At 48.9% G+C, this 19,906-nt stretch overlaps 4 protein-coding genes across 4 annotated transcripts; 2 read left to right on the forward strand and 2 right to left on the reverse strand.

Moving 5' to 3' along the window:
- Positions 1-637: 637 nt before the first annotated feature.
- Positions 638-9,220, forward strand: AO090001000506 (type I polyketide synthase; the record flags this gene model as incomplete). The annotated part of the gene is made up of 14 exons (XM_023234582.1): positions 638-1,255; positions 1,309-1,689; positions 1,828-2,022; positions 2,075-2,572; positions 2,624-2,744; positions 2,809-2,968; positions 3,024-4,032; positions 4,137-5,462; positions 5,515-5,847; positions 5,914-5,975; positions 6,039-6,121; positions 6,181-7,940; positions 8,006-8,326; positions 8,381-9,220. The coding sequence occupies 14 exons, from the start codon at positions 638-640 to the stop codon at positions 9,218-9,220; spliced, it is 7,707 nt and encodes a 2,568-aa protein (XP_023089691.1).
- A 1,093-nt stretch (positions 9,221-10,313) lies between these two features.
- Positions 10,314-11,653, reverse strand: AO090001000507 (uncharacterized protein; the record flags this gene model as incomplete). The annotated part of the gene is made up of 3 exons (XM_001818967.3): positions 10,314-11,287; positions 11,365-11,471; positions 11,544-11,653. 3 exons carry the CDS (start codon positions 11,651-11,653, stop codon positions 10,314-10,316), a joined length of 1,191 nt encoding a protein of 396 aa, XP_001819019.1.
- A 791-nt stretch (positions 11,654-12,444) lies between these two features.
- On the forward strand, positions 12,445-13,894 carry AO090001000508 (uncharacterized protein; the record flags this gene model as incomplete). The annotated part of the gene is made up of 3 exons (XM_001818968.1): positions 12,445-12,611; positions 12,668-12,777; positions 12,849-13,894. 3 exons carry the CDS (start codon positions 12,445-12,447, stop codon positions 13,892-13,894), a joined length of 1,323 nt encoding a protein of 440 aa, XP_001819020.1.
- Positions 13,895-14,996: 1,102 nt separating this feature from the next.
- AO090001000509 (glycerol kinase) lies at positions 14,997-18,550 on the reverse strand (the record flags this gene model as incomplete). The annotated part of the gene is made up of 5 exons (XM_023234583.1): positions 14,997-15,041; positions 16,814-17,023; positions 17,113-17,279; positions 17,331-18,316; positions 18,417-18,550. 5 exons carry the CDS (start codon positions 18,548-18,550, stop codon positions 14,997-14,999), a joined length of 1,542 nt encoding a protein of 513 aa, XP_023089692.1.
- Between the last annotated feature and the right edge of the window lie 1,356 nt (positions 18,551-19,906).

Raw genomic sequence — 19,906 nt, forward strand, 5'->3', positions numbered from 1 at the left:
CCCTACATTAGAGGGACTGAGTCGACCAATAATTAAATGCCAAGCAGGTGTTGTGAAGAGGAAAGACCGAGACGAGATTCTCCAAAGATACAGCCGCAGTGGACACCTCCACATAGAGCTGCATTGGCGCTTTCCCCTAAAGGCAATAATCGCCAAAAATTCTAATGGTCAGCCCAAAACTTGCTTCTTTTCATGCATTGGTTTACTCTTTGGAACTGTATGCCGCTAGTCATTGGGGTGACGAGTGTAATGCGGCTTGCAGGTCTTAATTCGGGTCACGCTATTTTCTGACTGAAGTCAATATCGATATCGCTTATAGATATCGGTTATATTCAGGCCTACCATCACCCAAAAGCGGTAGCAGTCCAATGACAGGTCTTAGATTCTCTCACTGTATGTGACTTGTCGAAATATCATAACAAGTGACGTGGCGAGGCATTCTTAGGTGCAAGCATCCAGTAAGGAGAGAAACTGCCAAGATTCGCGATTATGTTCGAAGAAGAGTAACTGATGAAACTACTTAGCAAGCACAGGTCTATATGGTAGTATTATCCAACAGAACGTCTACATTGACATAGGAACTTACCTGAGATCTGCTTGTATCCAGGGTTACTGCTCACTTATCGAATTGTCTTGTATGCCAACCATGTCCACCTGTTCAGAGCAGGGCCTGCCGCCGTTGGCAATTGTGGGCATATCACTGAAGTTTCCCGGAGATGCTGTGACACCAGAGGACTTTTGGAAGATGCTTCTGGAGGGAAGAGCCGCCGCGAGCGAGTTCCCTCCCGATCGGGTGAATATCGATGCTCTCTATCACCCAGATCGTGAGCGTCTGGACCGGCTCTCAACACGGGGAGCAAATTTCATGAAAGGAGACTTGGGCGCATTTGACGCTGGATTCTTCACAATAAACACCACTGAGGCAGAGGCCATGGATCCGCAACAGAGATTAATACTGGAGGCCTCTTACCGCGCCCTTGAGAATGCTGGAATTACGATGGCGGAAGCATCAGGTTCCAAGACCTGTGTCTTTACAGGAAGTTTTTCCCATGATTACAATATGTTGCAAGTAAAAGACCCTATGACATTGCCGAAATGGCATGCTACTGGGACGTCTATGAATATGTTGTCAAATCGTGTCAGTTGGTTTTTCAACCTGCAAGGCCCAAGTGCTACGGTTGATACTGCCTGTTCCAGCAGTTTGATGGCGATTGATTTGGCCTGTCAATCTATCTGGAGTGGCAACTCATCGATGGTAAGAACGGTTAAAATGAGCCTGGCATGATAGACTGCGCTAACTTGTGAAAGGGATTGGCCATTGGCAGTAATACTATCCTGGCATTGGAAATGAGTCTCTGTCTTGATAATTTAGGCTTACTCTCGAAGGATGGTCGTTCATATAGCTTTGATCAGCGTGGGAACGGCTATGCACGAGGTGAAGGTGTTGGCGTCCTAGTGATCCGACCACTGGAAGAGGCTATCCGTCATGGAGACACTATAAGAGCCGTTATTCGATCCACCTCCTCGAACCAGGATGGACGTACGCCCGGGATTATGCAGCCCAGTGGGACTATGCAAGAGAAACTGATCCGCGACACCTATGTGAGAGGAGGTCTTGACCTGGCAACAACGCGATACTTTGAAGCCCACGGCACAGGTAAGCGGCATTGGCTTAACCAAACACTCTGTGTACAAAGAGAGAGGCTGATCTCACATTGTTTCTAGGAACGTCGGTGGGCGATCCTATTGAAGCCCGCGCAATTGGGAGCATCTTTCGCGACTACCGCTCAGCTGATGACCCGCTCTACATGTAAGTATTGCGGCTAGATATCAATTTCGAAACCCGGTGCTAAGCCATACAACAGAGGATCCGTAAAGTCCTCTGTTGGACATTTAGAGGGCGCCAGCGGTGTAGCTGGAGTGATCAAGGTTGTTCTTGCCTTAGAAAAAGGAATTATTCCACCAAACGCGGGTCTCGAAAAGCTGAACCACCGGATCGATGATGAATTCCTACATATAAAGGTATGTTTTCAGCGTTGTTCATGTCTGGTAGCCGCTAGGCTAACAACCGCAGGTACCTCAAACACCAGTGGCTTGGCCAGTCGATGGCTTGCGAAGGGCATCAGTCAGCTCCTTTGGCTTTGGTGGTTCAAATATCCATATTGTGCTAGACGATGCCTTGAACTACCTGCAGATCAATGGCTTACAGGGCAATCACAATACCACCGCTCGTTTGAGCACCATGTGCGTAGAGTCTCATCTCACAAATGGGACTCTGGAAACTATAGCCGAAGAAACAAAATTGCTGGTCTGGTCAGCTGCCGATGAGAATGGAATATCCCGTATCCAAGACAAATGGAGATCTTTCTTCTCATCGCTTCATATCACAGACAAGGAGAAGAAGGCGTACTTGAACAACTTGGCATACACGTTAGCTAACAGGAGAAACCACCATCCATGGCGGACTTTTGCCACCGTGAAATGTTCGGATGACTGGTCAGCCATAGTGGATAAGTTTGCTCGGCCGTGTCGGTCTGTTTCATCGCCCAACCTGGCATTTGTATTCACGGGGGTGAGTTAGTTTACAGCACTCCCATACACAATAACTAATATCTGTGGGCAGCAAGGAGCGCAATGGTACGCTATGGGCCGCGAGCTGATAAGCGGATACTCTGTTTTTCGTGATAGTGTCAAAGCTGCCAATAGGTATCTCCAGACCTTGGGTTGCCAATGGGATCTTTTAGGTACGTCCTGTACCACAGCGTTCCCGATAAGAGGGTGGAGAATCTTGAACTGATTCATTTTCAGAGGAACTTCAAAAGCCAGAGGAATCGTCAAACGTAAACAAGACTGAATACAGCCAGCCGCTTTGTACTGCGCTTCAAGTTGGCTTAGTTGACCTTCTCTCTCACTTCAAGATTTCCCCCAAGGCTGTAGTCGGCCACTCGGCTGGGGAGATTGCAGCTGCGTATGCCCTTGGATTGCCTCTTGTTCTTTTATCTTCATGATCTAACGGTCTGCAGATACTGTGCCTCTGCAATAGATAGGCATTCCGCTTGGAAGATCGCTTTTTACCGTGGTAAATGGAGCAGCCAGTTGGAAAAGTCTAGCTATGTCAAAGGGTCAATGATTGCAGTGGCATTATCCCCAAAGGATGTTGGGCTATATTTGCAGAAAATAGCTGGTGAGTGCGAAATCTTGAGGTTGACAGTGGCCTGTATCAATAGTCCTAAAAGTGTGACGATCTCCGGCGAGGAGATGCAAATCGATATGCTCAAGTCCGCACTTAGTGCAGAGAACATCTTTTGTCGAAAGTTGAAGGTCAAAGTTGCTTACCATTCATTTCAAATGCATGAAATCGCCGCCCAATATCAAAGCGCCATGGGAGAATTGGAGAAGGGTACCGAGCACAAGACACCCATAGAAATGGTGTCGTCTGTCACGGGTACCTGGATCAAACCAGAAGACTTAAGAGCTCCTGAGTACTGGGTACACAATATGGTCTCCCCAGTAAAGTTCTCCGATGCTTTGTTCACTCTCTGCTCAAATACAGAGACGCCTAGACGGAAGCTTGACCGCAGTCATCGGCGGGCGTTTCCAATCCATCACTTGGTTGAGCTGGGTCCCCATTCCGCATTACAAGCACCTATCAAAGAGAACTTGAACAGTTTAAACCGGCAGTCAGTGGCGTATCATTCGCTTCTCGTGAGAGGTGTGCCAGCTACTGACACTATTATGACCGCGGCTGGCTATTTGCATGCAGCTGGCTACTCAATCGACCTTGGCGCTGTGAACAATCTCGAAAGTCTCGAAGAAAAGGGCCTACTTAAATCATTACCAGATCTCCCAGAGTATGCTTTTAACCATAGCAAGTCTTACTGGCATGAGAGCCAAATAAGCAGAAATCACAGACTTCCCAAGATTGGCAGAAATGACCTTTTGGGAACGCCGGATCCCAATTGGAACCCTCTTGAGCCGCGATGGAGAAACATTATCAAGTTGTCTGAGATGCCCTGGGTTCGAGATCATCAAGTGAGTTTCCTTGGGCGTTAGATGCTCTCTCATTCAGGGTGAATTATGCAAGGCAGCGAGAATTACAATAAATATACGCTGACAAAGGGTCTTTATCATGGTAGATCAATGGTACCATACTCTACCCGGCAGCGGGAATGGTCATCATGGCTGTTGAGGCAGCAAAGCAGTTGGCCATCACTGGCCGACAGATTTCAAGTTTCAATATCAAAGACGTGACTCTCCATGCTGCAATCCCAATCCAGGAACAGAACGAAACTGTGGAAACAGCCTTCCATATGCGTCCGGTTAAGGCACTTACATCTGCAGCATCACACTGGTATGAGTTTGCGCTCTACATGAATACAGATTCATCCTGGGTGTCAAACTGTACGGGCACCATTCAAGTTGCATATTATCCGGAAAAGCCAGACCCTGTCGACTGTGGCCACCTTGAGCGGGATCTAGCCAGCCAACAGATTGACGCGTATCTGCAAGCTAGCAAGGAATGCACCTCTCCCGCCGAAGTAGAAGCGCTATATTCTCATCTGAAAGCCTGTGGTTATGAGTATGGTGACGCTTTCCAAGGAATCACTGCCTTGAGTGTCAACCCAAGCGACTATACATGTGTTACTGGTGAGGCGAGCAACAGGCCATCAACCTCATATGAGACAATCCATCCTACAGCCTTAGATGCACTAATCCAAACGGCACTTTGGCCGACGACGAGATGCGGTGCTGAGGTTATACCGACCGCCGTGCCAACACACATCGAGAGCATAGAACTATCTGTGGATGGTCTCAACACTACCAAAGATATCTTTAAAGTCCATACAAGGGTAGAACCATCCGGCAACTCAGATATATGTGCAAATATCACCGCTTTTGATGATAAACTAGGGAAGGCGATAGTCACCGTGGACGGGCTCAGATGTACTGCGGTTAATGAGCTTGCTGTAGCAGAGACACACAACTCCATAGATGACAAACTCTGTCATCGTGTCGAATGGAAGCCAGATATCCGGTTGTTGAAAAACGACGACATTAACGAGATCTGTCGACAACCGGGTGTGGATACTTCCGCACTCGAAGGATTTTTCATCGAAGTGGACTTTCTATTGCTTGCTCGCCTTCTAGAAGCTCTCGACGTTCTGGCCGAGAGGAGTCTGTCACCTAGCAATCTGCAGGTTAAGAAATACCTCGAATGGGCAGCTACCCAGAAGAGACTACTCAGCGATGGTCAACTCGTGTTCTCCTTAGAACCATGGAAAAGTCGTTTCCACGATATAGAGTATATTCAGACCCTAGACACACGGCTTTATGAGAGTAACCCACAGGGGAAATTTTTGGTAAGCTTCTCTAGAAACCTTACAAAGTTTCTGTGTGAGGAGCTGGACCCTCTAGAATTTATCTTTACCTGTGGTCTCATCGATGATTTTTACTATGATACGGTAAGTCCTATCCTCTGCATCAGCTAGATTCGAGATTAACATGAGGTCCCAGCTCGACCGTTCAAGTAGTTCTAGGCGAATTACGGCGTACCTCGAGCTATTAGCGCATGTGAATCCACAGATGAGAATACTTGAGATTGGAGCTGGGACGGGATCTGCTACACGTATTTTCTTACGCACGCTGGGGCGAGGGCAGGATGAATCACAAACTTCTAGATATGCTCACTGGGAATACACAGACATCTCGCGCTCGTTCTTCGGCGAAGCAGCGAGTCAATTTGCTGCGGAGAAAGATCGAATGGGTTTCAACACGCTTGATGTTGAATATGATCCTGAGCAACAGGGTTTCGAGTGCGGCACGTATGACATGGTTGTCGCTTCGTTGGTATGCCCCATGATGGTGTCTCTTATTTGCCCTATCTTATTATACCCACTAACATCTGCATTATAGGTGATTCATGCCACTTCAGACTTAACTAAGACTTTGACCCACGTCCGTAAGCTTCTAAAACCGTAAGTGGACATGAGAGCAGCTCCCCATTTAGAAGCATAGATTTTACTGATAGCCTGAAAAAGTGGCGGAAAACTGATCATGAACGAAATGACCAACCCCGCGCGTTCTGCGTATGTATTTGGGCTCCTTGAGGGATGGTGGTTAGGTAGGTATCATCCATGTCATGATAGCCACGAACATTGGAGGAGATGCTGACATGCAAAGGGTGTGAATCCTATCGTTCGCTGGGCCCTTGTGTAGGTGAACGACAGTGGCATGAGCTGCTATCGCAGACTGGATTCTCAGGATGCGATCTTGTCTTTCCTGATGTCGAGAATGCTACTTGCCAAGAAAATGCCTTTATCATTGCCACTGCTACTGAAGAGATTCCAGAGGCTGTCAGAGGTCATCGTATTCAAATCGTTCATGACCCGACTGACAGAATTCAGACTGAGCTTGCACGGCTACTTGAAGAGGGATGTCGAGAACTGACAGGTTCAACGGTAGAATGTGTCTCACTTCAGGAAACGGGGTCCTCTGATGATCTATTAAGAGTCTTTTTGCTTGAATATAACAAGCCAGTACTGTGTGATATGCAGGAAGAAGTGTATACGAGACTCCAGGCCCTTCTCCTCTCAACCAAGAACACCCTCTGGGTCACTGAAGGAGGAGGAACGAACATTGGGCGACCACATCTACACCTCATTGAAGGTCTATTCAGAGTATTGTCTGAAGAGGATGGAGGCCGAGATCGCTACATTCTTTCTCTTGAACGACAACAGACAGAAAGACGCCCTCACCACCGACTAGTGCTAGATCTCATATCGCACATTCTTTCCCCAGTCTCTTCAGTTAGTGATTCTGAATATAATGAGCATCAGGGGGTGCTGCAAGTTGGGCGCATAGTTAACCATCATCCTCTGAACAACGCGATTTCCGCTCAGACAAACCCACAACAAGCCATAATGAAACCATTTGGCTGTGGGACTCAATTGCGTCTTGATACTTCATCCTCCAGCATGACGAACGGTTTTCGGTTCATTGAAGCCGAATGGGGCGACCAGCCTCTTGCCGCCAACGAAGTGGAGCTTGAAGTCAGCTACGTGGGCGTCAACTTCCGCGATGTTCTTATTGCCCTGGGCCAGCTTAATGTCGGGGGCATCGGCCTCGAATGCAGCGGCACGATTACGCGTGTTGGCACAGCGTGTCATAAGTTCAAAACAGGAGATAAAGTTGTCGGTTTTCTACCCAACTGCTACTCAACACATCTGCGGTTTCGCGAGACAGATCCTGTCGTTCATATCCCTCAAGGGATTTCCCTGCCTGCTGCGGCTGCTGTCCCTGCAAACTTCATTACTGCGTATATGGGGCTAAAGGAACTCGCACGAATTCAGCCCGGCGAATCCGTCCTCGTTCATTCTGGAGCTGGCGGAACGGGCCAAGCAGCGATACAGATCGCGAAGCACTTCGGAGCCCAGGTCCACACTACAGTCGGCTCTGAAAGCAAGAAGAAATTTCTAATGCAAACATACGGGATCCCGGAATCCCATATCTACTCGAGCAGGTCCACATTTTTCTCGCAGGCGATTCTCCAACAAACCGCAGGGAAAGGTGTTGATATAATCTTTAACTCACTCTCCGGTGAAAGCCTCATCAAGTCATGGGAGTGCATTGCCCCGTATGGTAGATTCATTGAGATTGGCAAGAAGGACATTCTCTCGAACAGCAAGCTTCCGATGATTCAATTTGCGAAGAATACAACCTTCATTAGCCTAGATCTAGGGTCGTGGGCAAGGGACCGCCCAGCTGCTTGTGTCTCTGCACTAGCAGAGATCCTCGCCTTGCTCGTGGAGGGAAAGTTCCAACCCCCAAGTCCAATTGCCACATACGGTGTTTGTGAAATGGAGAAAGCTTTTCGACTGATGCAAGGTGGGAAGCATCATGGTAAGTTGGTTATTGAGATGCGTCGAGATGACCCAGTCATGGTAAGCATTGAGTTATCCACTTACTCCATCGTTTCACCAATCTTAGCCTGCTGACCTGTAAACAGACTGTCCTAAAGCCCAAACCCAACTCTTTCTTTGACCCTAATGCTACATACGTTATTTCCGGTGGATTAGGTGGCCTTGGTCAGAATGCTGTTAACTGGCTGGTTTCTCGTGGGGCGCGAAACCTTCTCCTACTGTCACGATCTGGTGAAGCCAGCGCCGAGGGACGTAAACTGCTTGATCAATTACACAGCCACGGCGTTAAGGCCATGGCTCCGGCATGCAACGTGAGCGATGCACAGTCACTCCGCAAAGCGCTCGACGCCTGTCAATCACACATGCCCCCGATCAAAGGCTGTATTCAGGGTGCGATGGTATTACATGTAAGTGTAGCCTGTGCTTCAAGCAAGTCTTCTGTATACTAACCCCTACCATAGGATGTCTCGTACGAAGACATGTCATACACCGCCTGGCAAACAGCAGTCAACCCCAAGGTACAAGGGTCATGGAACCTCCACGAGCTCCTTCCCAAGGGAATGGACTTCTTCATCTTGCTATCGTCAATCAACGGCCTGATCGGCTCCAGAGGACAGGCCAACTATGCCGCCGGTAACACCTTCCAAGACGCACTTGCCCACTACCGGGTCAGCACCGGCGAGCGCGCCACATCTCTTGATCTGGGCCTCTTCACATTTGCCGGGGCGGTTGCAAAAGATTCAAAACTGAGGGAAATTATGCGAAACAACTCGGTCCTAGAGCCGGTCACCGAGGCGCAGTTCCACGCTTTGCTCGACTCCTATTGCAATCCCGTCGTAGCCCGGGATCTCGGGCTTAGCTGCCAGACAGCGATCGGTGTACACCCAGTGGTGATGGAGCGGGGTGCCGGAAGGGCGTATTGGCTGGAGAAACCACTTTTCGGGCTTTTACAGCTTGACCAGGCGTCAGAAGTTGACCAGCACGGTCAGGCGCGCGGAGTCAATATCGCTGCCGCGTTGCAGAGTGCTACATCGTCGGCGGAGGCAACTACATTGACTGCGGAGGCTCTCACGCTGAAGCTTTGTAGGGTTCTCTCGCTTTCCGAAGGTGATATCGACGAGAACAAGGCTTTGCATGAATATGGTGTTGATTCGCTGGTTGCAGTCGAACTTCGGAGCTGGTTCTCGAAAGAGATGCAGGCTGATGTTGCTGTGTTTGATATCATGGGGCGCGCTACGATTACGTCTCTTGCGCAGTTGGCAGCTGGTCGAAGCAAGCTGGAAAAGGGATGGTCTGTGTGAGGGACTTTGTTTGGCTTGGTAGTATCTAGAGATTGTAAGGTAATTGGGAACGTTGATTTAGTCTATGTTGTTTCTTCCTCTCGTCTCGAGTAAAGGGCTACCTCGCAAATAAAGCCACACTTTAGTCATTGTGCTTTGGGCAGTCGCGCAACATAATGAGTATTGACTGCTAAAATTCGATAAGTAGCACGATTAATTTCTGTAAGAAATATAGCCAGGTGCCCTAACATGCCGCAACCATCCAGCCCAAAGGGACATAGTATATTCCCATCCTCATCTCAAGCATAAAAAATATACAGACCCCCGATACCCTAATGATAATCTATAGCAAACCCCACCATATCCAACAACATGTACAAAGTAATACACATCATTTTCTCACTTATCAGTACAGTACAATGTACACACATACATACACAAGTACACAAGTACACAGTCCATATTATGCACAGTGATGTCATTCCCTAAGATCGACATACCACTTACTAGTAAAAACAGTGAGGCTTCGGGCTCCCGTTCTCGCCCCCTCCGTCCCTTAGTCAACGTGGAAAAAACAGGAGACTCTCTAGGCAAACCTGACGTGGCGGTTACTTGTACCAATCAGATGAACTGATAATGTAGGAAAAATGAAGCAGAAGCATGTTGTCTCTTATCTGGTGTCCACTGCCCTGTATGTTGACTGGAGGGATTCGCTGGCTGTGGTGTGTTTTTTTCTAGGCAGCCATGTCAGTCCGCTGGTGGGGTAAGAATAGAAGGATTGGTATCTTGGTACATATCTTGGTATGGATAGCATGTTGGGAGTTGATTTCGGCCTGATGGGGTTTAATTGGATTTGGTTAGGGCATGAAAGTGTCAGTGGTGACGCCCGATTGAGGGGTAGTTTTATCACATAGTATAATTTAAGGATTGTTTGATAATTTTTTTATTTTGTGTTTTGAATGTCCTATCTTTTGATATATGATAACTATGATATATTATGTAAACAAACAGGAAACAGGTAGAAATCCGCCCAGGAATAAACACAAATGAAAGGTAATAGTAAGAATAATAAAAATATGGCCACCGAAGTTTGAACACATACCAGGAACCCCAACTACATCATCACACATCCACTTCGGCGGTTTTTCTCTCGCGCCATTTGCGTTTCCAGCTCCAGTAACCGTGATTCATATTCGTCTCTGGCGCGCAGGACTCGGAGATCGGCGTCTCGCTGGTGCAGGGCTTCTTTGTGGGCCATCTCCTTTTCGTACATTTCCTCTCGTTCGGCGTCGCGTTGTCTCCGTAGCTCCTCGATAGCTTCTCTGTGCGACAGCTCCTGTTGATGCATCGCGTCTCGTTCCCTCTGTAGCTCGTCGATGTCCATGCGTAAGATGCTTTGCTGCTGCTTACTGCTCTTCAACTCCTCCTCGAGCTCCGCCCTCACGGCCTCAATCTCCCTCTTATGATTGAGATCCTGTCTCCGTTCAGCCTCCCTCATCTCCTTCCTCAGCTCATTCAACTGCCTCTCATATCTGGCCCGTAACCGCTCCACCTCCGCCTGCACCTCCTTCCCAGCAGCAGTCTCCCCCAACGACTTCCCACTCGCCATCTCCTCCTGAATCCGCAGCGTCACATTCTGCGGCCGCCCCAAAATATACCGAATAATCTCCGTCGCAGAGCGAACCCCATCATCCTGGCGAAAAACCCGACTTCCATGCCCGATCATCTCGCCCCAGAACTTCCGCTCCGATTTCAGCTGGCTCTCACGCTTGATTTCCTTCTCCGTGGGCGGGTTGCTCCACATCGTCGTGGCGAGAACCACCCCGCTGAGACACTTCTCGCCGCAGAGCTTCTTGAACATCATTAGATTGCGGATGGAGGCGCCACCCATTCGCACGTCTTTGATTCGGTGGAGGTAGATTATTCCGGCCAGTTTGATGTTGGAGTTGTAGGAGAAGCGGAGCCAGTCGGCGATTTCGACGAGTACGTCTGTGTCGGAGCGTGTGGTGTCGTCGAAGCCCGGGGTGTCGATTAGGTAGATTCTTTGGTTGTCTATTTGGGCTTTGTGGATGCCTACTTCTGTTGTGCCTGTTTTTGGTGAGTTTGGTAAGTGGGATTGCTTTTTTAGAGACAGGTAGGGTAAGATTTGGAGGGGAAAGACTTACAGGACATCAAGCTATCGCCTACAAGGGCGTCTTCGTTAAAATGTGAGATGAAGGTGCTTTTTCCGACACCTGTTATCCCCATCACTGCAATCACGCGGTCGTCTGGTCTGTTTATCTCGAAGCAGAAACGTAAGTAAAACGGTAAGTGGATTAGTGGAATCTGCATGGAATATACGTACGTGATATCTGGTAGTTGGCCATCATGTTGATGTTCCTTTTTAAACATGGGGGTGAATGGCTCGTCCATCGAGACTTGGGACTCGTAGCCTGATTCTGACTCTGAGTGCATTTTGAAGATAATATGACAATATTCCAACACAATAATCTAAAAAGAAGACAATGTTTTGAGGAGTCCGTAGTATGTCCGGAATCAGGGTATGTGGGACAGTAGACTTTAACGAAAGAAAGAAAGAGAGAGACTGATTGTTAATTAAATCTTTAATTCTCCGGCTTCAACTTAGCAGACTGGAAAAGGCATTTAAGCCAAGTGGAAACGGGGATTTCTCTAGCCTTCTCGAGGCGTATGTATCATGGACAGACACGCATTCCACACTTCGACGTGTCAATCCCGTCTGGTAACATCTTTAGTCTTGCTGCCTTATAGCCAGTGATTAGCTGCAACACTTGCGTAATGAAGAGGAGTAAGAGGAAACGAACAACAAACACACAATATCCACTTTGGCTGCACAGGTTCAGCTGTTGGCTTTGTGGTGACACGCAGCGAGCAGGGTTAGGGCGTTTTGGGATTGCTTTACTGGGGCGTTGCCAACTCAGTCTCGGGTCTGAACGACGAGGCGAGAACCCTAGACAAGTCATGAATGTATGCCTGGCGAGATGTTGTTGGGCCTTGATGTTTGCCTTGAGATGATGCCTCACTTGGTTTGATTTTGTGAGTATACAATTGTGGTATTTTTCTTCTGGCTTTTTTGTTTTACTTGTTGTGTTTTCCTGTTTTCTTGTTTTCTTCTTTCTTCCTATACTCTTATCTTCCGTTGTAACTTTTCTTGACTTCAACCCTAAGTCCTAACTACCCCCCTCACCAAAATAACCACTCCTCAAGGAAACACACACAAACCCACCATGACAACAAAAGGCTACTTCGCAGGCATCCGCCGAAGCTCCACAGAACCCATCTCGAAACCTCCCCGGCGAATATCCGTCGCATCGGGTGCAATACCAGAAGCGTCTACACAACGACGCAACAGCCACAACGTCCACTTCCGCGAAAAGGACACGGCATCCCAACAGTAAGAACCTACTCACTTAGTCTGAATACCCAGGCAATGCTAACAAGATTACCCAGAGATGACACAGTCGTAATCGCAGTAATGGGCGTCACGGGGTCCGGGAAGAGTTCCCTGATCTCCCTTCTTGCGGATCAGCCGGTGGGAATTGGACATAATTTGCAGTCTCGTGAGTTCAAGTTCTCTATCTCCTTTCCCTTAAAAAGATGAAGATAGGATAGATACTAAGAAGATTGATAGATACGACACACACAGACATGTTCAGCTTCTCGCACCCCGAAACCAAAAACACCGTGATCCTCCTCGACACCCCCGGTTTCGACGACACCGATCGCTCCGACACCGAAATCCTCAAAGAAATCTCCTGCTTCCTCGCCATGATCCACGAGAAGCGCTGGCGTCTTGTTGGCATCGTCTATTTACACCGCATCACAGATCCCCGACTCGGCGGCTCCGCGATGAAGAACCTGCACATGTTCGAAAAACTCTGTGGCAGTCGCAGCTTTCCGGGCGTTGTGCTGGTGACCAATATGTGGGGGGACCTGGAGCCGACGGAGGCAGGGCGGGCGCTTGGGGAACGGAGACAGGGGGAGTTGAAGAGTCAGTTTTGGAAGACGATTATTGAGGCCGGGGGACATGTTATGCAGCATGATGGGTCGAAGGAGAGTGCGTCGGCGATTGTGTCGTCGTTGGTGAGGAGGAATGAGGAGATGGTTTTGCATATTGTGCATGAGCTGGTGGAGGAGAAGAAGACTCTGGATGAGACGGATGCTGGGCAGTTTGTTCAGGCAGAGTTGTTGAAGATTAAGAGGAAGTATGATCGGGAGATTGCTGATCTGCAGGAGAGCATGGAGGAGGCTATGGAGGCGAGGGATGAGGAAACCGCCCGCGCCATCAAGAGGGAGAGGGAAGCCGCTAAGGCTAAAGTGGCGCAGAAGGCTCGTGAGTCCAAGGGTCTCAAAATCTCGATGCAGCAGCTCGTGCAGGAGAAGATGGCTGAGTATGATGCTCGTGCTACGGAGCCGGAGAACCAGGAGGCTGTTAAGGGCCGGATCACGGAGCTGTTTGAAGAGTTTAAGTCGGAGATGCGCGAGGAGATGCGCGAAGAATTGGAGTCTGAGATGCGAGACGTCAAGGAGAGACTTGCGAAGATCGAAACTGGGCCGACCGAGAAGGCTGAGCAACGAGTTGAACAGCGAGAGGAAGAACAGCCAAAGGAAGATAACAAGGCTGGCGGACTGATGGGATGGTTCTCCAGACCTCTGAGCGGGTTCAGCCGAGCTTGAACGAGGCTGGAGAATGCATCACTATCTATGCTGGAGTTGGGATACGGCACTTTATTTCTGTTAAGGTATAATACTCTAGGAGTTATGTATTTACACGGCCAGATAATATAAACGGACAATAATGCACTTTAACACATGCACATATGCACAGGCTTCTATCAAATCTCCCCACAGCATTTTCTTCACTGCCGGTCCCCGCAATCTGTAGATCGGCATTAGTCTTGCATCAACTCAAGGTACGAATAAGGGCATGGAAGTCACGGGCCAATCACGTGTGCCATATTGAAATGCAGACTGAAGAAGAACCAGAATCATATGAAAGACTACCTAGGCAACAACTCGCAACTCCCTCTCGAGACTTCCCAAGCTGATGTGGGGCTCGCAAGCCCTTCTCGAAGAGGAAACGTGTAAGCGTGCATAAGCCACTAGTGCATGCGGGGGAAGCGACTTGACTGGCGGGGAATTCCTGGCCAATTTATGCATATCAACATGTGCAAATGGTATAGCTGACCTGCCTGAAGGATTTTCGACTACTATAAGAATCACTAGGGATCCTGGCCCAAAGCGCATAGCTCCCAGAATTGTGCTGTCGAAGTAGATTCGACACTATACTCGCCATGATTGAAGAACTACTCCACCAGATGACGCCTGGGAAGGCATCTGTTCTCTTCCTGGGCGTCTTTATTGTACTTTGTTTAGTGCGGAAGGTACAGGTATCGATGCATATCAAACGACTGGGGGGTAGAGCCCCTCAGATACAGTTTCGCTTTCCATATGGTAAGTACATACATACTTCCAAGACCCACTAAGTGCAACTTCGCTAACATGACCATAGCCATGGACTTTATCTACAATTCCCTTAATGCCAACAGAGCCCACCGGGACCTAGAGTTCTTCGGCAACGCAATCAAAACAGCTAAGGGAGCATCGCAGATCGACAGCCCCAAAACAGCCGAAGTCAGCGCAGGCATCTCGTCTCGATTTATCTTCACCCGCGACCCCGAGAACATCAAGGCGATTCTCGCGGGCCAATTCGCGGATTATGGGAAAGGCGAGCCCTTCCACAACGACTGGAAAGAGTTTCTGGGTGACAGTATCTTCGTCACGGATGGAGAGCTGTGGTCTCGCTCGAGACATCTGATTCGACCTATGTTTGTGCGTGAGCGAATTGTGGACACTGAGGTTTTCGAGAAGCATGTCCAACATCTTATTCCCTTCTTGTCGGGTGGAAATTCACCGGCCGGTAGCAAAATTGTGGATGTTGGCCCCTTATTCTTCCGCTATACGCTGGATGCAGCTACCGACTATCTTCTGGGCCAAGGCACGGACAGTCTCCAGAACCCGACGACTTCGTTCAGCGAAGCATTCGGCTATGTACAACATCGCCAGGCCGATCTCACACGACTAGGGTACGTACAACCTTCTAGTCATCAGTGAGATGTAACCCCGAGTCCCCGTCCAATCAACTAACCATGCACACACACAGGATCTTCAAATTCCTCCTCTCACTAAGGGAATTCCGCCGCAACCTCAAAATCATGGATAACTTCATCCAACCCTACATCAACCGAGTCCTCTCCCTCTCAACCGCCGAACTAGACCAAAAACTATCCAAACAAGACACCTTCCTCGACTCCCTCGCACGTTTCACCCGAGACCCCCGAGTCCTCCGCGACCAACTAGTCGCAATCCTCCTCGCAGGCCGAGACACAACCGCCGGAACACTCTCCTTCTGTCTCTTCGAACTAGCCCGGAACCCCCAAGTCGTGGCCAAACTCCGACAGGAGATCGAGTCGCGACTAGGCGTTGGCGCCAAGGGCCGGAAGCCCAGTTATATTGATTTGAAGGAGATGAAGTACCTCAATGCTGTGCTGAATGAGACGATGCGTCTTTATCCGGTTGTGCCGTTTAATGTTCGTCTTGCACTTCGGGATACGACCTTGCCTCGGGGTGGTGGGCCGGATGGGCTTTCGCCAATTGGGGTTCGGGCTGATACGCGCGTGTTGTATTCGACTATGCTTATGCAGCGGAATCCGGAAAATTATGATGCTCCTGGTTCGCCTGGTTATGTTGATCCGGAGAAGTTTCACCCCGAGCGCTGGTTGTCTGGGTGGCAGCCGAAGCCGTGGCGGTTTATCCCTTTCAATGGCGGGCCGAGGATTTGTCTTGGTCAGCAGTTTGCTACTATCGAGATGGGGTATACGGTTGTGAGGATTCTTCAGGCCTTCCGCGAGATTAAGGCCTTCCCTGTCAGTGGGAAGAGTGTTGTGGAGGATCCGGTTCTGCGGTTTGAAGTCACCTTGAGTCCTGGTTCAGAGTTGAACTGTCTTTTTGTGCCAGAAGAAGCGAGCCCTACCAAATGAGCGAAATTGTTTTACTGGCTGGTGCGCGACTGATTAAAGGTGGTGGAATGTCCCAGCATCCTGGGATCGTATAATGGGTGTTCACAATTCTTTAGTTGGGTATATAAATTGCTAAAGAGCGTGCCGTAAATAGCTTCTGTTTCATAACTTCATTATATGCTATGTGAATTGACATCGTAAAGGTCCAAGAGTCTGCCTCCGCAACCATCAAGTGTACATTTTGGTACAGTAGGAATGTGATCGTATCAACGAACGAGCTGAAGACCAGCCATAGCTCTCATGCTGACAAAAGGGCTACCTTGAGCTTGGTGAGCTTCTTCAGTTTCTGCAGAATCTCGACTCTCCGGAGTTCCAGATACAGATAGTCCTCATCAGCATCGTCCAGATCATTGGAGATACTAAGCAACGGCCTCTTCGCGGGAAGAATGCTGCCGTTGGCCTTCGCTGGGACTATCTGGGTATTATCACTGTGCTGAACAGCAACGGAAACATCTTTCTTGGTCTCCGGGACAGTGGGTGGCACTTCGTTCCCAACCCATCCCCTGCTCATGTTTACTGCCTTTTCCCAGAGAGCAAATGACTCGGCACTTTGCTGACGGCTAATCCTAGGTTCAAAGACCGCACCACCAGCACGGTTGATATCGCGCAGTTCGGCAAAATTTCGCCAAAGCCCAACCGCCAGACCGGCAGCAATGGCGGCACCTAACGCGGTCGTCTCTCGCATCTTAGGGCGATAGACCGGAATGGAGATCAGGTCTGCTTGGGTCTGTTTGTGAAGTGTAAGTTAACAAGGAAAGCAATAGTTTAAGAGATCGAGTTTAGGACGCGAACTTGGGATGTGGGTGATGAACGTACCTGCATTGCAAGATCAGAGTTACTCATTCCTCCGTCAACTGCCAGCTCAGACAGCGCGTGGCCGCTGTCTTTTTCCATCGCGTCCAAAATTGCCTTCGTTTGGAAGCAGGTCGCTTCAAGTGTGGCCCTGGCGATGTGGCCTTTTTTCGTGTACTGTGTAATTCCGACTAAAACCTGTTAGGAGCTAGTCTGAAAAGTATTACGGGATTATTTCTTACAGATGGTTCCTTTGGCGTCGTCAATCCAATAAGGTGCAAAGAGACCACTGAACGCAGTAACAAAAACGCATCCTCCGTTATCCTCCACCGTGAGGGCCAAATCGTTAACTTCTTTGGATTCCTTGAAGAACTCGAGATTGTTCTGCAGGAACTTGACTCCCGAGCCACCAACAGCGATGCTTCCCTCCAGAGCGTACACTGGTTTTCCATCAAAATGATAGGCTACTGTGGCCAATAATCCGTGTTTGGAAATAACAGGCTTTTCGCCAACATTGTAAAGGAGGAAACACCCTGTGCCGTATGTGTTCTTTGCCATTCCTGGTGAGAACCCTTTTTGACCTACAAGTGCCGAGGATTGATCGCCAAGACAACCCATGATAGGGACGCCAGCGAGGATTCCATCTGAGATAGCTCCATAGGCTTTGGTATCGGAGGATGGAACAATCTTTGGTAGATGAACTCTTCCTCGAATATCAAAGAAGTCCAAGAGCGAGTTGTCGTACTCTAGAGTTTCTAGGTTCATGAACATAGTCCGTGACGCATTGGTAGGGTCCGAAACAAACACATTTGCTTGGTGGCCACCGTTCAAACGATACACGAGCCATGTGTCGACTGTACCAAAAGCTAGTGTACCTCGCTCATAAGCATCCTTGACCCTGGGGACGTTCGTGAGCATCCATAGCAGCTTAGACGAGGATGAATAGGTTGACAATGGGAGGCCACAGATTTGCTGTAATCGTGAAGCCCCTGGTTTCTCCTTCAAGTCTTTGACAATCGCTTGTGATCGAGTGTCCGTCCATACGATGGCATTGCACAATGGCTCGCCAGTTTCATAATCCCAAACGACGGTAGTTTCTCTCTGGTTGGTAATCCCAACAGCTTTGATATCATTGCGAGAATATCCAGTGGATTCAAACTGTTTAACTGCTTGTTCAACGCATGTTTCAACGGAAGACACAAGGTCAAGTGGGTTATGCTCATGCCACCTGAGTCACTCATTAGTCGCAAGCAGCTAAACTTATGAAAGTCCGGAAACTATGAGAAGAGAAAGAGAAGGACAAAGACGGTGACAATAGAAGGGCTCACCCTGATTTTGGATAGATCTGTGGGAATTCGACTTGATGCGAGGCCACCGGTTCCCCTTCGCGATTGAAGATCAGAAACCTGGTACTGGTCGTACCCTGGTCAATCGAACCCACGAAGATCTCTGATGGCTGCATGACTAGGGCGTCTCGCGACCAGCGGGGTGTCTGAGCCGTGTGACAAGCTCGCGCAGCTTTTCCAATGGATTGGTAACAGAAACAACTAGGATAAGTGGGAAAGCGAGCAAAGACACGAACCCTCTGAAGCAGGAGTAGAAACAGCGACCGTGGAGAGTAAGCTGTCATATTACTTATATGGTTCCCGCGAACCGATGACCGGGATTAATCCTTCGGTTCAATTTCTCCGTTACATAGTGAATCAACTGCGGGGAATGCGACTTAGATCCAAGGCAACTACCAGTAGTAAGCGTGACACGATACTGGATGGAAAGCGACAAGAAAAGGGACGGGTGGCTGAGCCGAACCGACACTCAGGTGAATAGTAACAATGTCGTTCATTCGCTGAGGGCAGGAGTGAGAGGTGATGCTGCGAGGACCACGTTGACAATTTGGCCAGTAAACATGGGTCAGGGTAGAAAAGATTCTATACCGTTTCCAGCGAGTCGCATATGCTGAGAGAATTGAGTCGTCTTGGTAGGGAGAAGGCAAAATTTGATGGGGGCACCTGACGGGACTTTACCTGTTCTGGTCCAAAAATCGCAAGGGAATTAATTCCGATCCGATGGACTCGTATTTAATTCCCCTTGTCGCTGGTGTGGTATGACTTCCTTGCATTCGTGCGCCTGCATAGCGAATGTTCCGATGCTGTCAAACTGTTCGATCAGATCCAAAGGATCATCTCTTGCGATCGTCGCTGTGGAGTCCAACGTGATCCACCCCCACAAATTGCGGGGTTCGCTCATCGACTACTGTACGGACTACAGCCGATCGTCGATGTATTCAACCCTATGTCCAGATCCTGGGACTTTTCCAGAACGTTGTGGAGACCAATGCAGATGTGACATTTACCCTGGCCATGGCCCTCACAGAGCCGCATGCTTTATCAGCGATAATCAATACACTCATTAATTCCTCAAGAGACGTCAACCAACTGCCCTGAGCAACCATTACGCCGTTTGATATGGAAACAGCCAGGATGCATGTGTAGCACCAAGGCAAGAATACCAAAAAAGCCGATACCAGTCCGACTTAATATCCGTACTACCGGCGATGAGCGAGAGCTACAGCGCCAAATCCTTGCTCTGACTACCACCCAAGCAGAATGACAGAGTGACACAAGTATCAATAGGCTTTTTCTCTACATTACCATTCGGCAAACAATCTGAGAGCATGACATGAAGCCATGCCTAGACTCCATGCAATTGGCGAGATCCTTTACGCTTTCCAATGGTGTACCTCTAAATAGTGCTATTAGCCAGGTTCAAAATGTTGAACAGGTACACTCCGTACTATGTACAGGTTCTGCCCGGAGTA

Source organism: Aspergillus oryzae, chromosome 2 (assembly GCF_000184455.2).
Source record: "Aspergillus oryzae RIB40 DNA, chromosome 2".
Taxonomy (NCBI): domain Eukaryota; kingdom Fungi; phylum Ascomycota; class Eurotiomycetes; order Eurotiales; family Aspergillaceae; genus Aspergillus; species Aspergillus oryzae.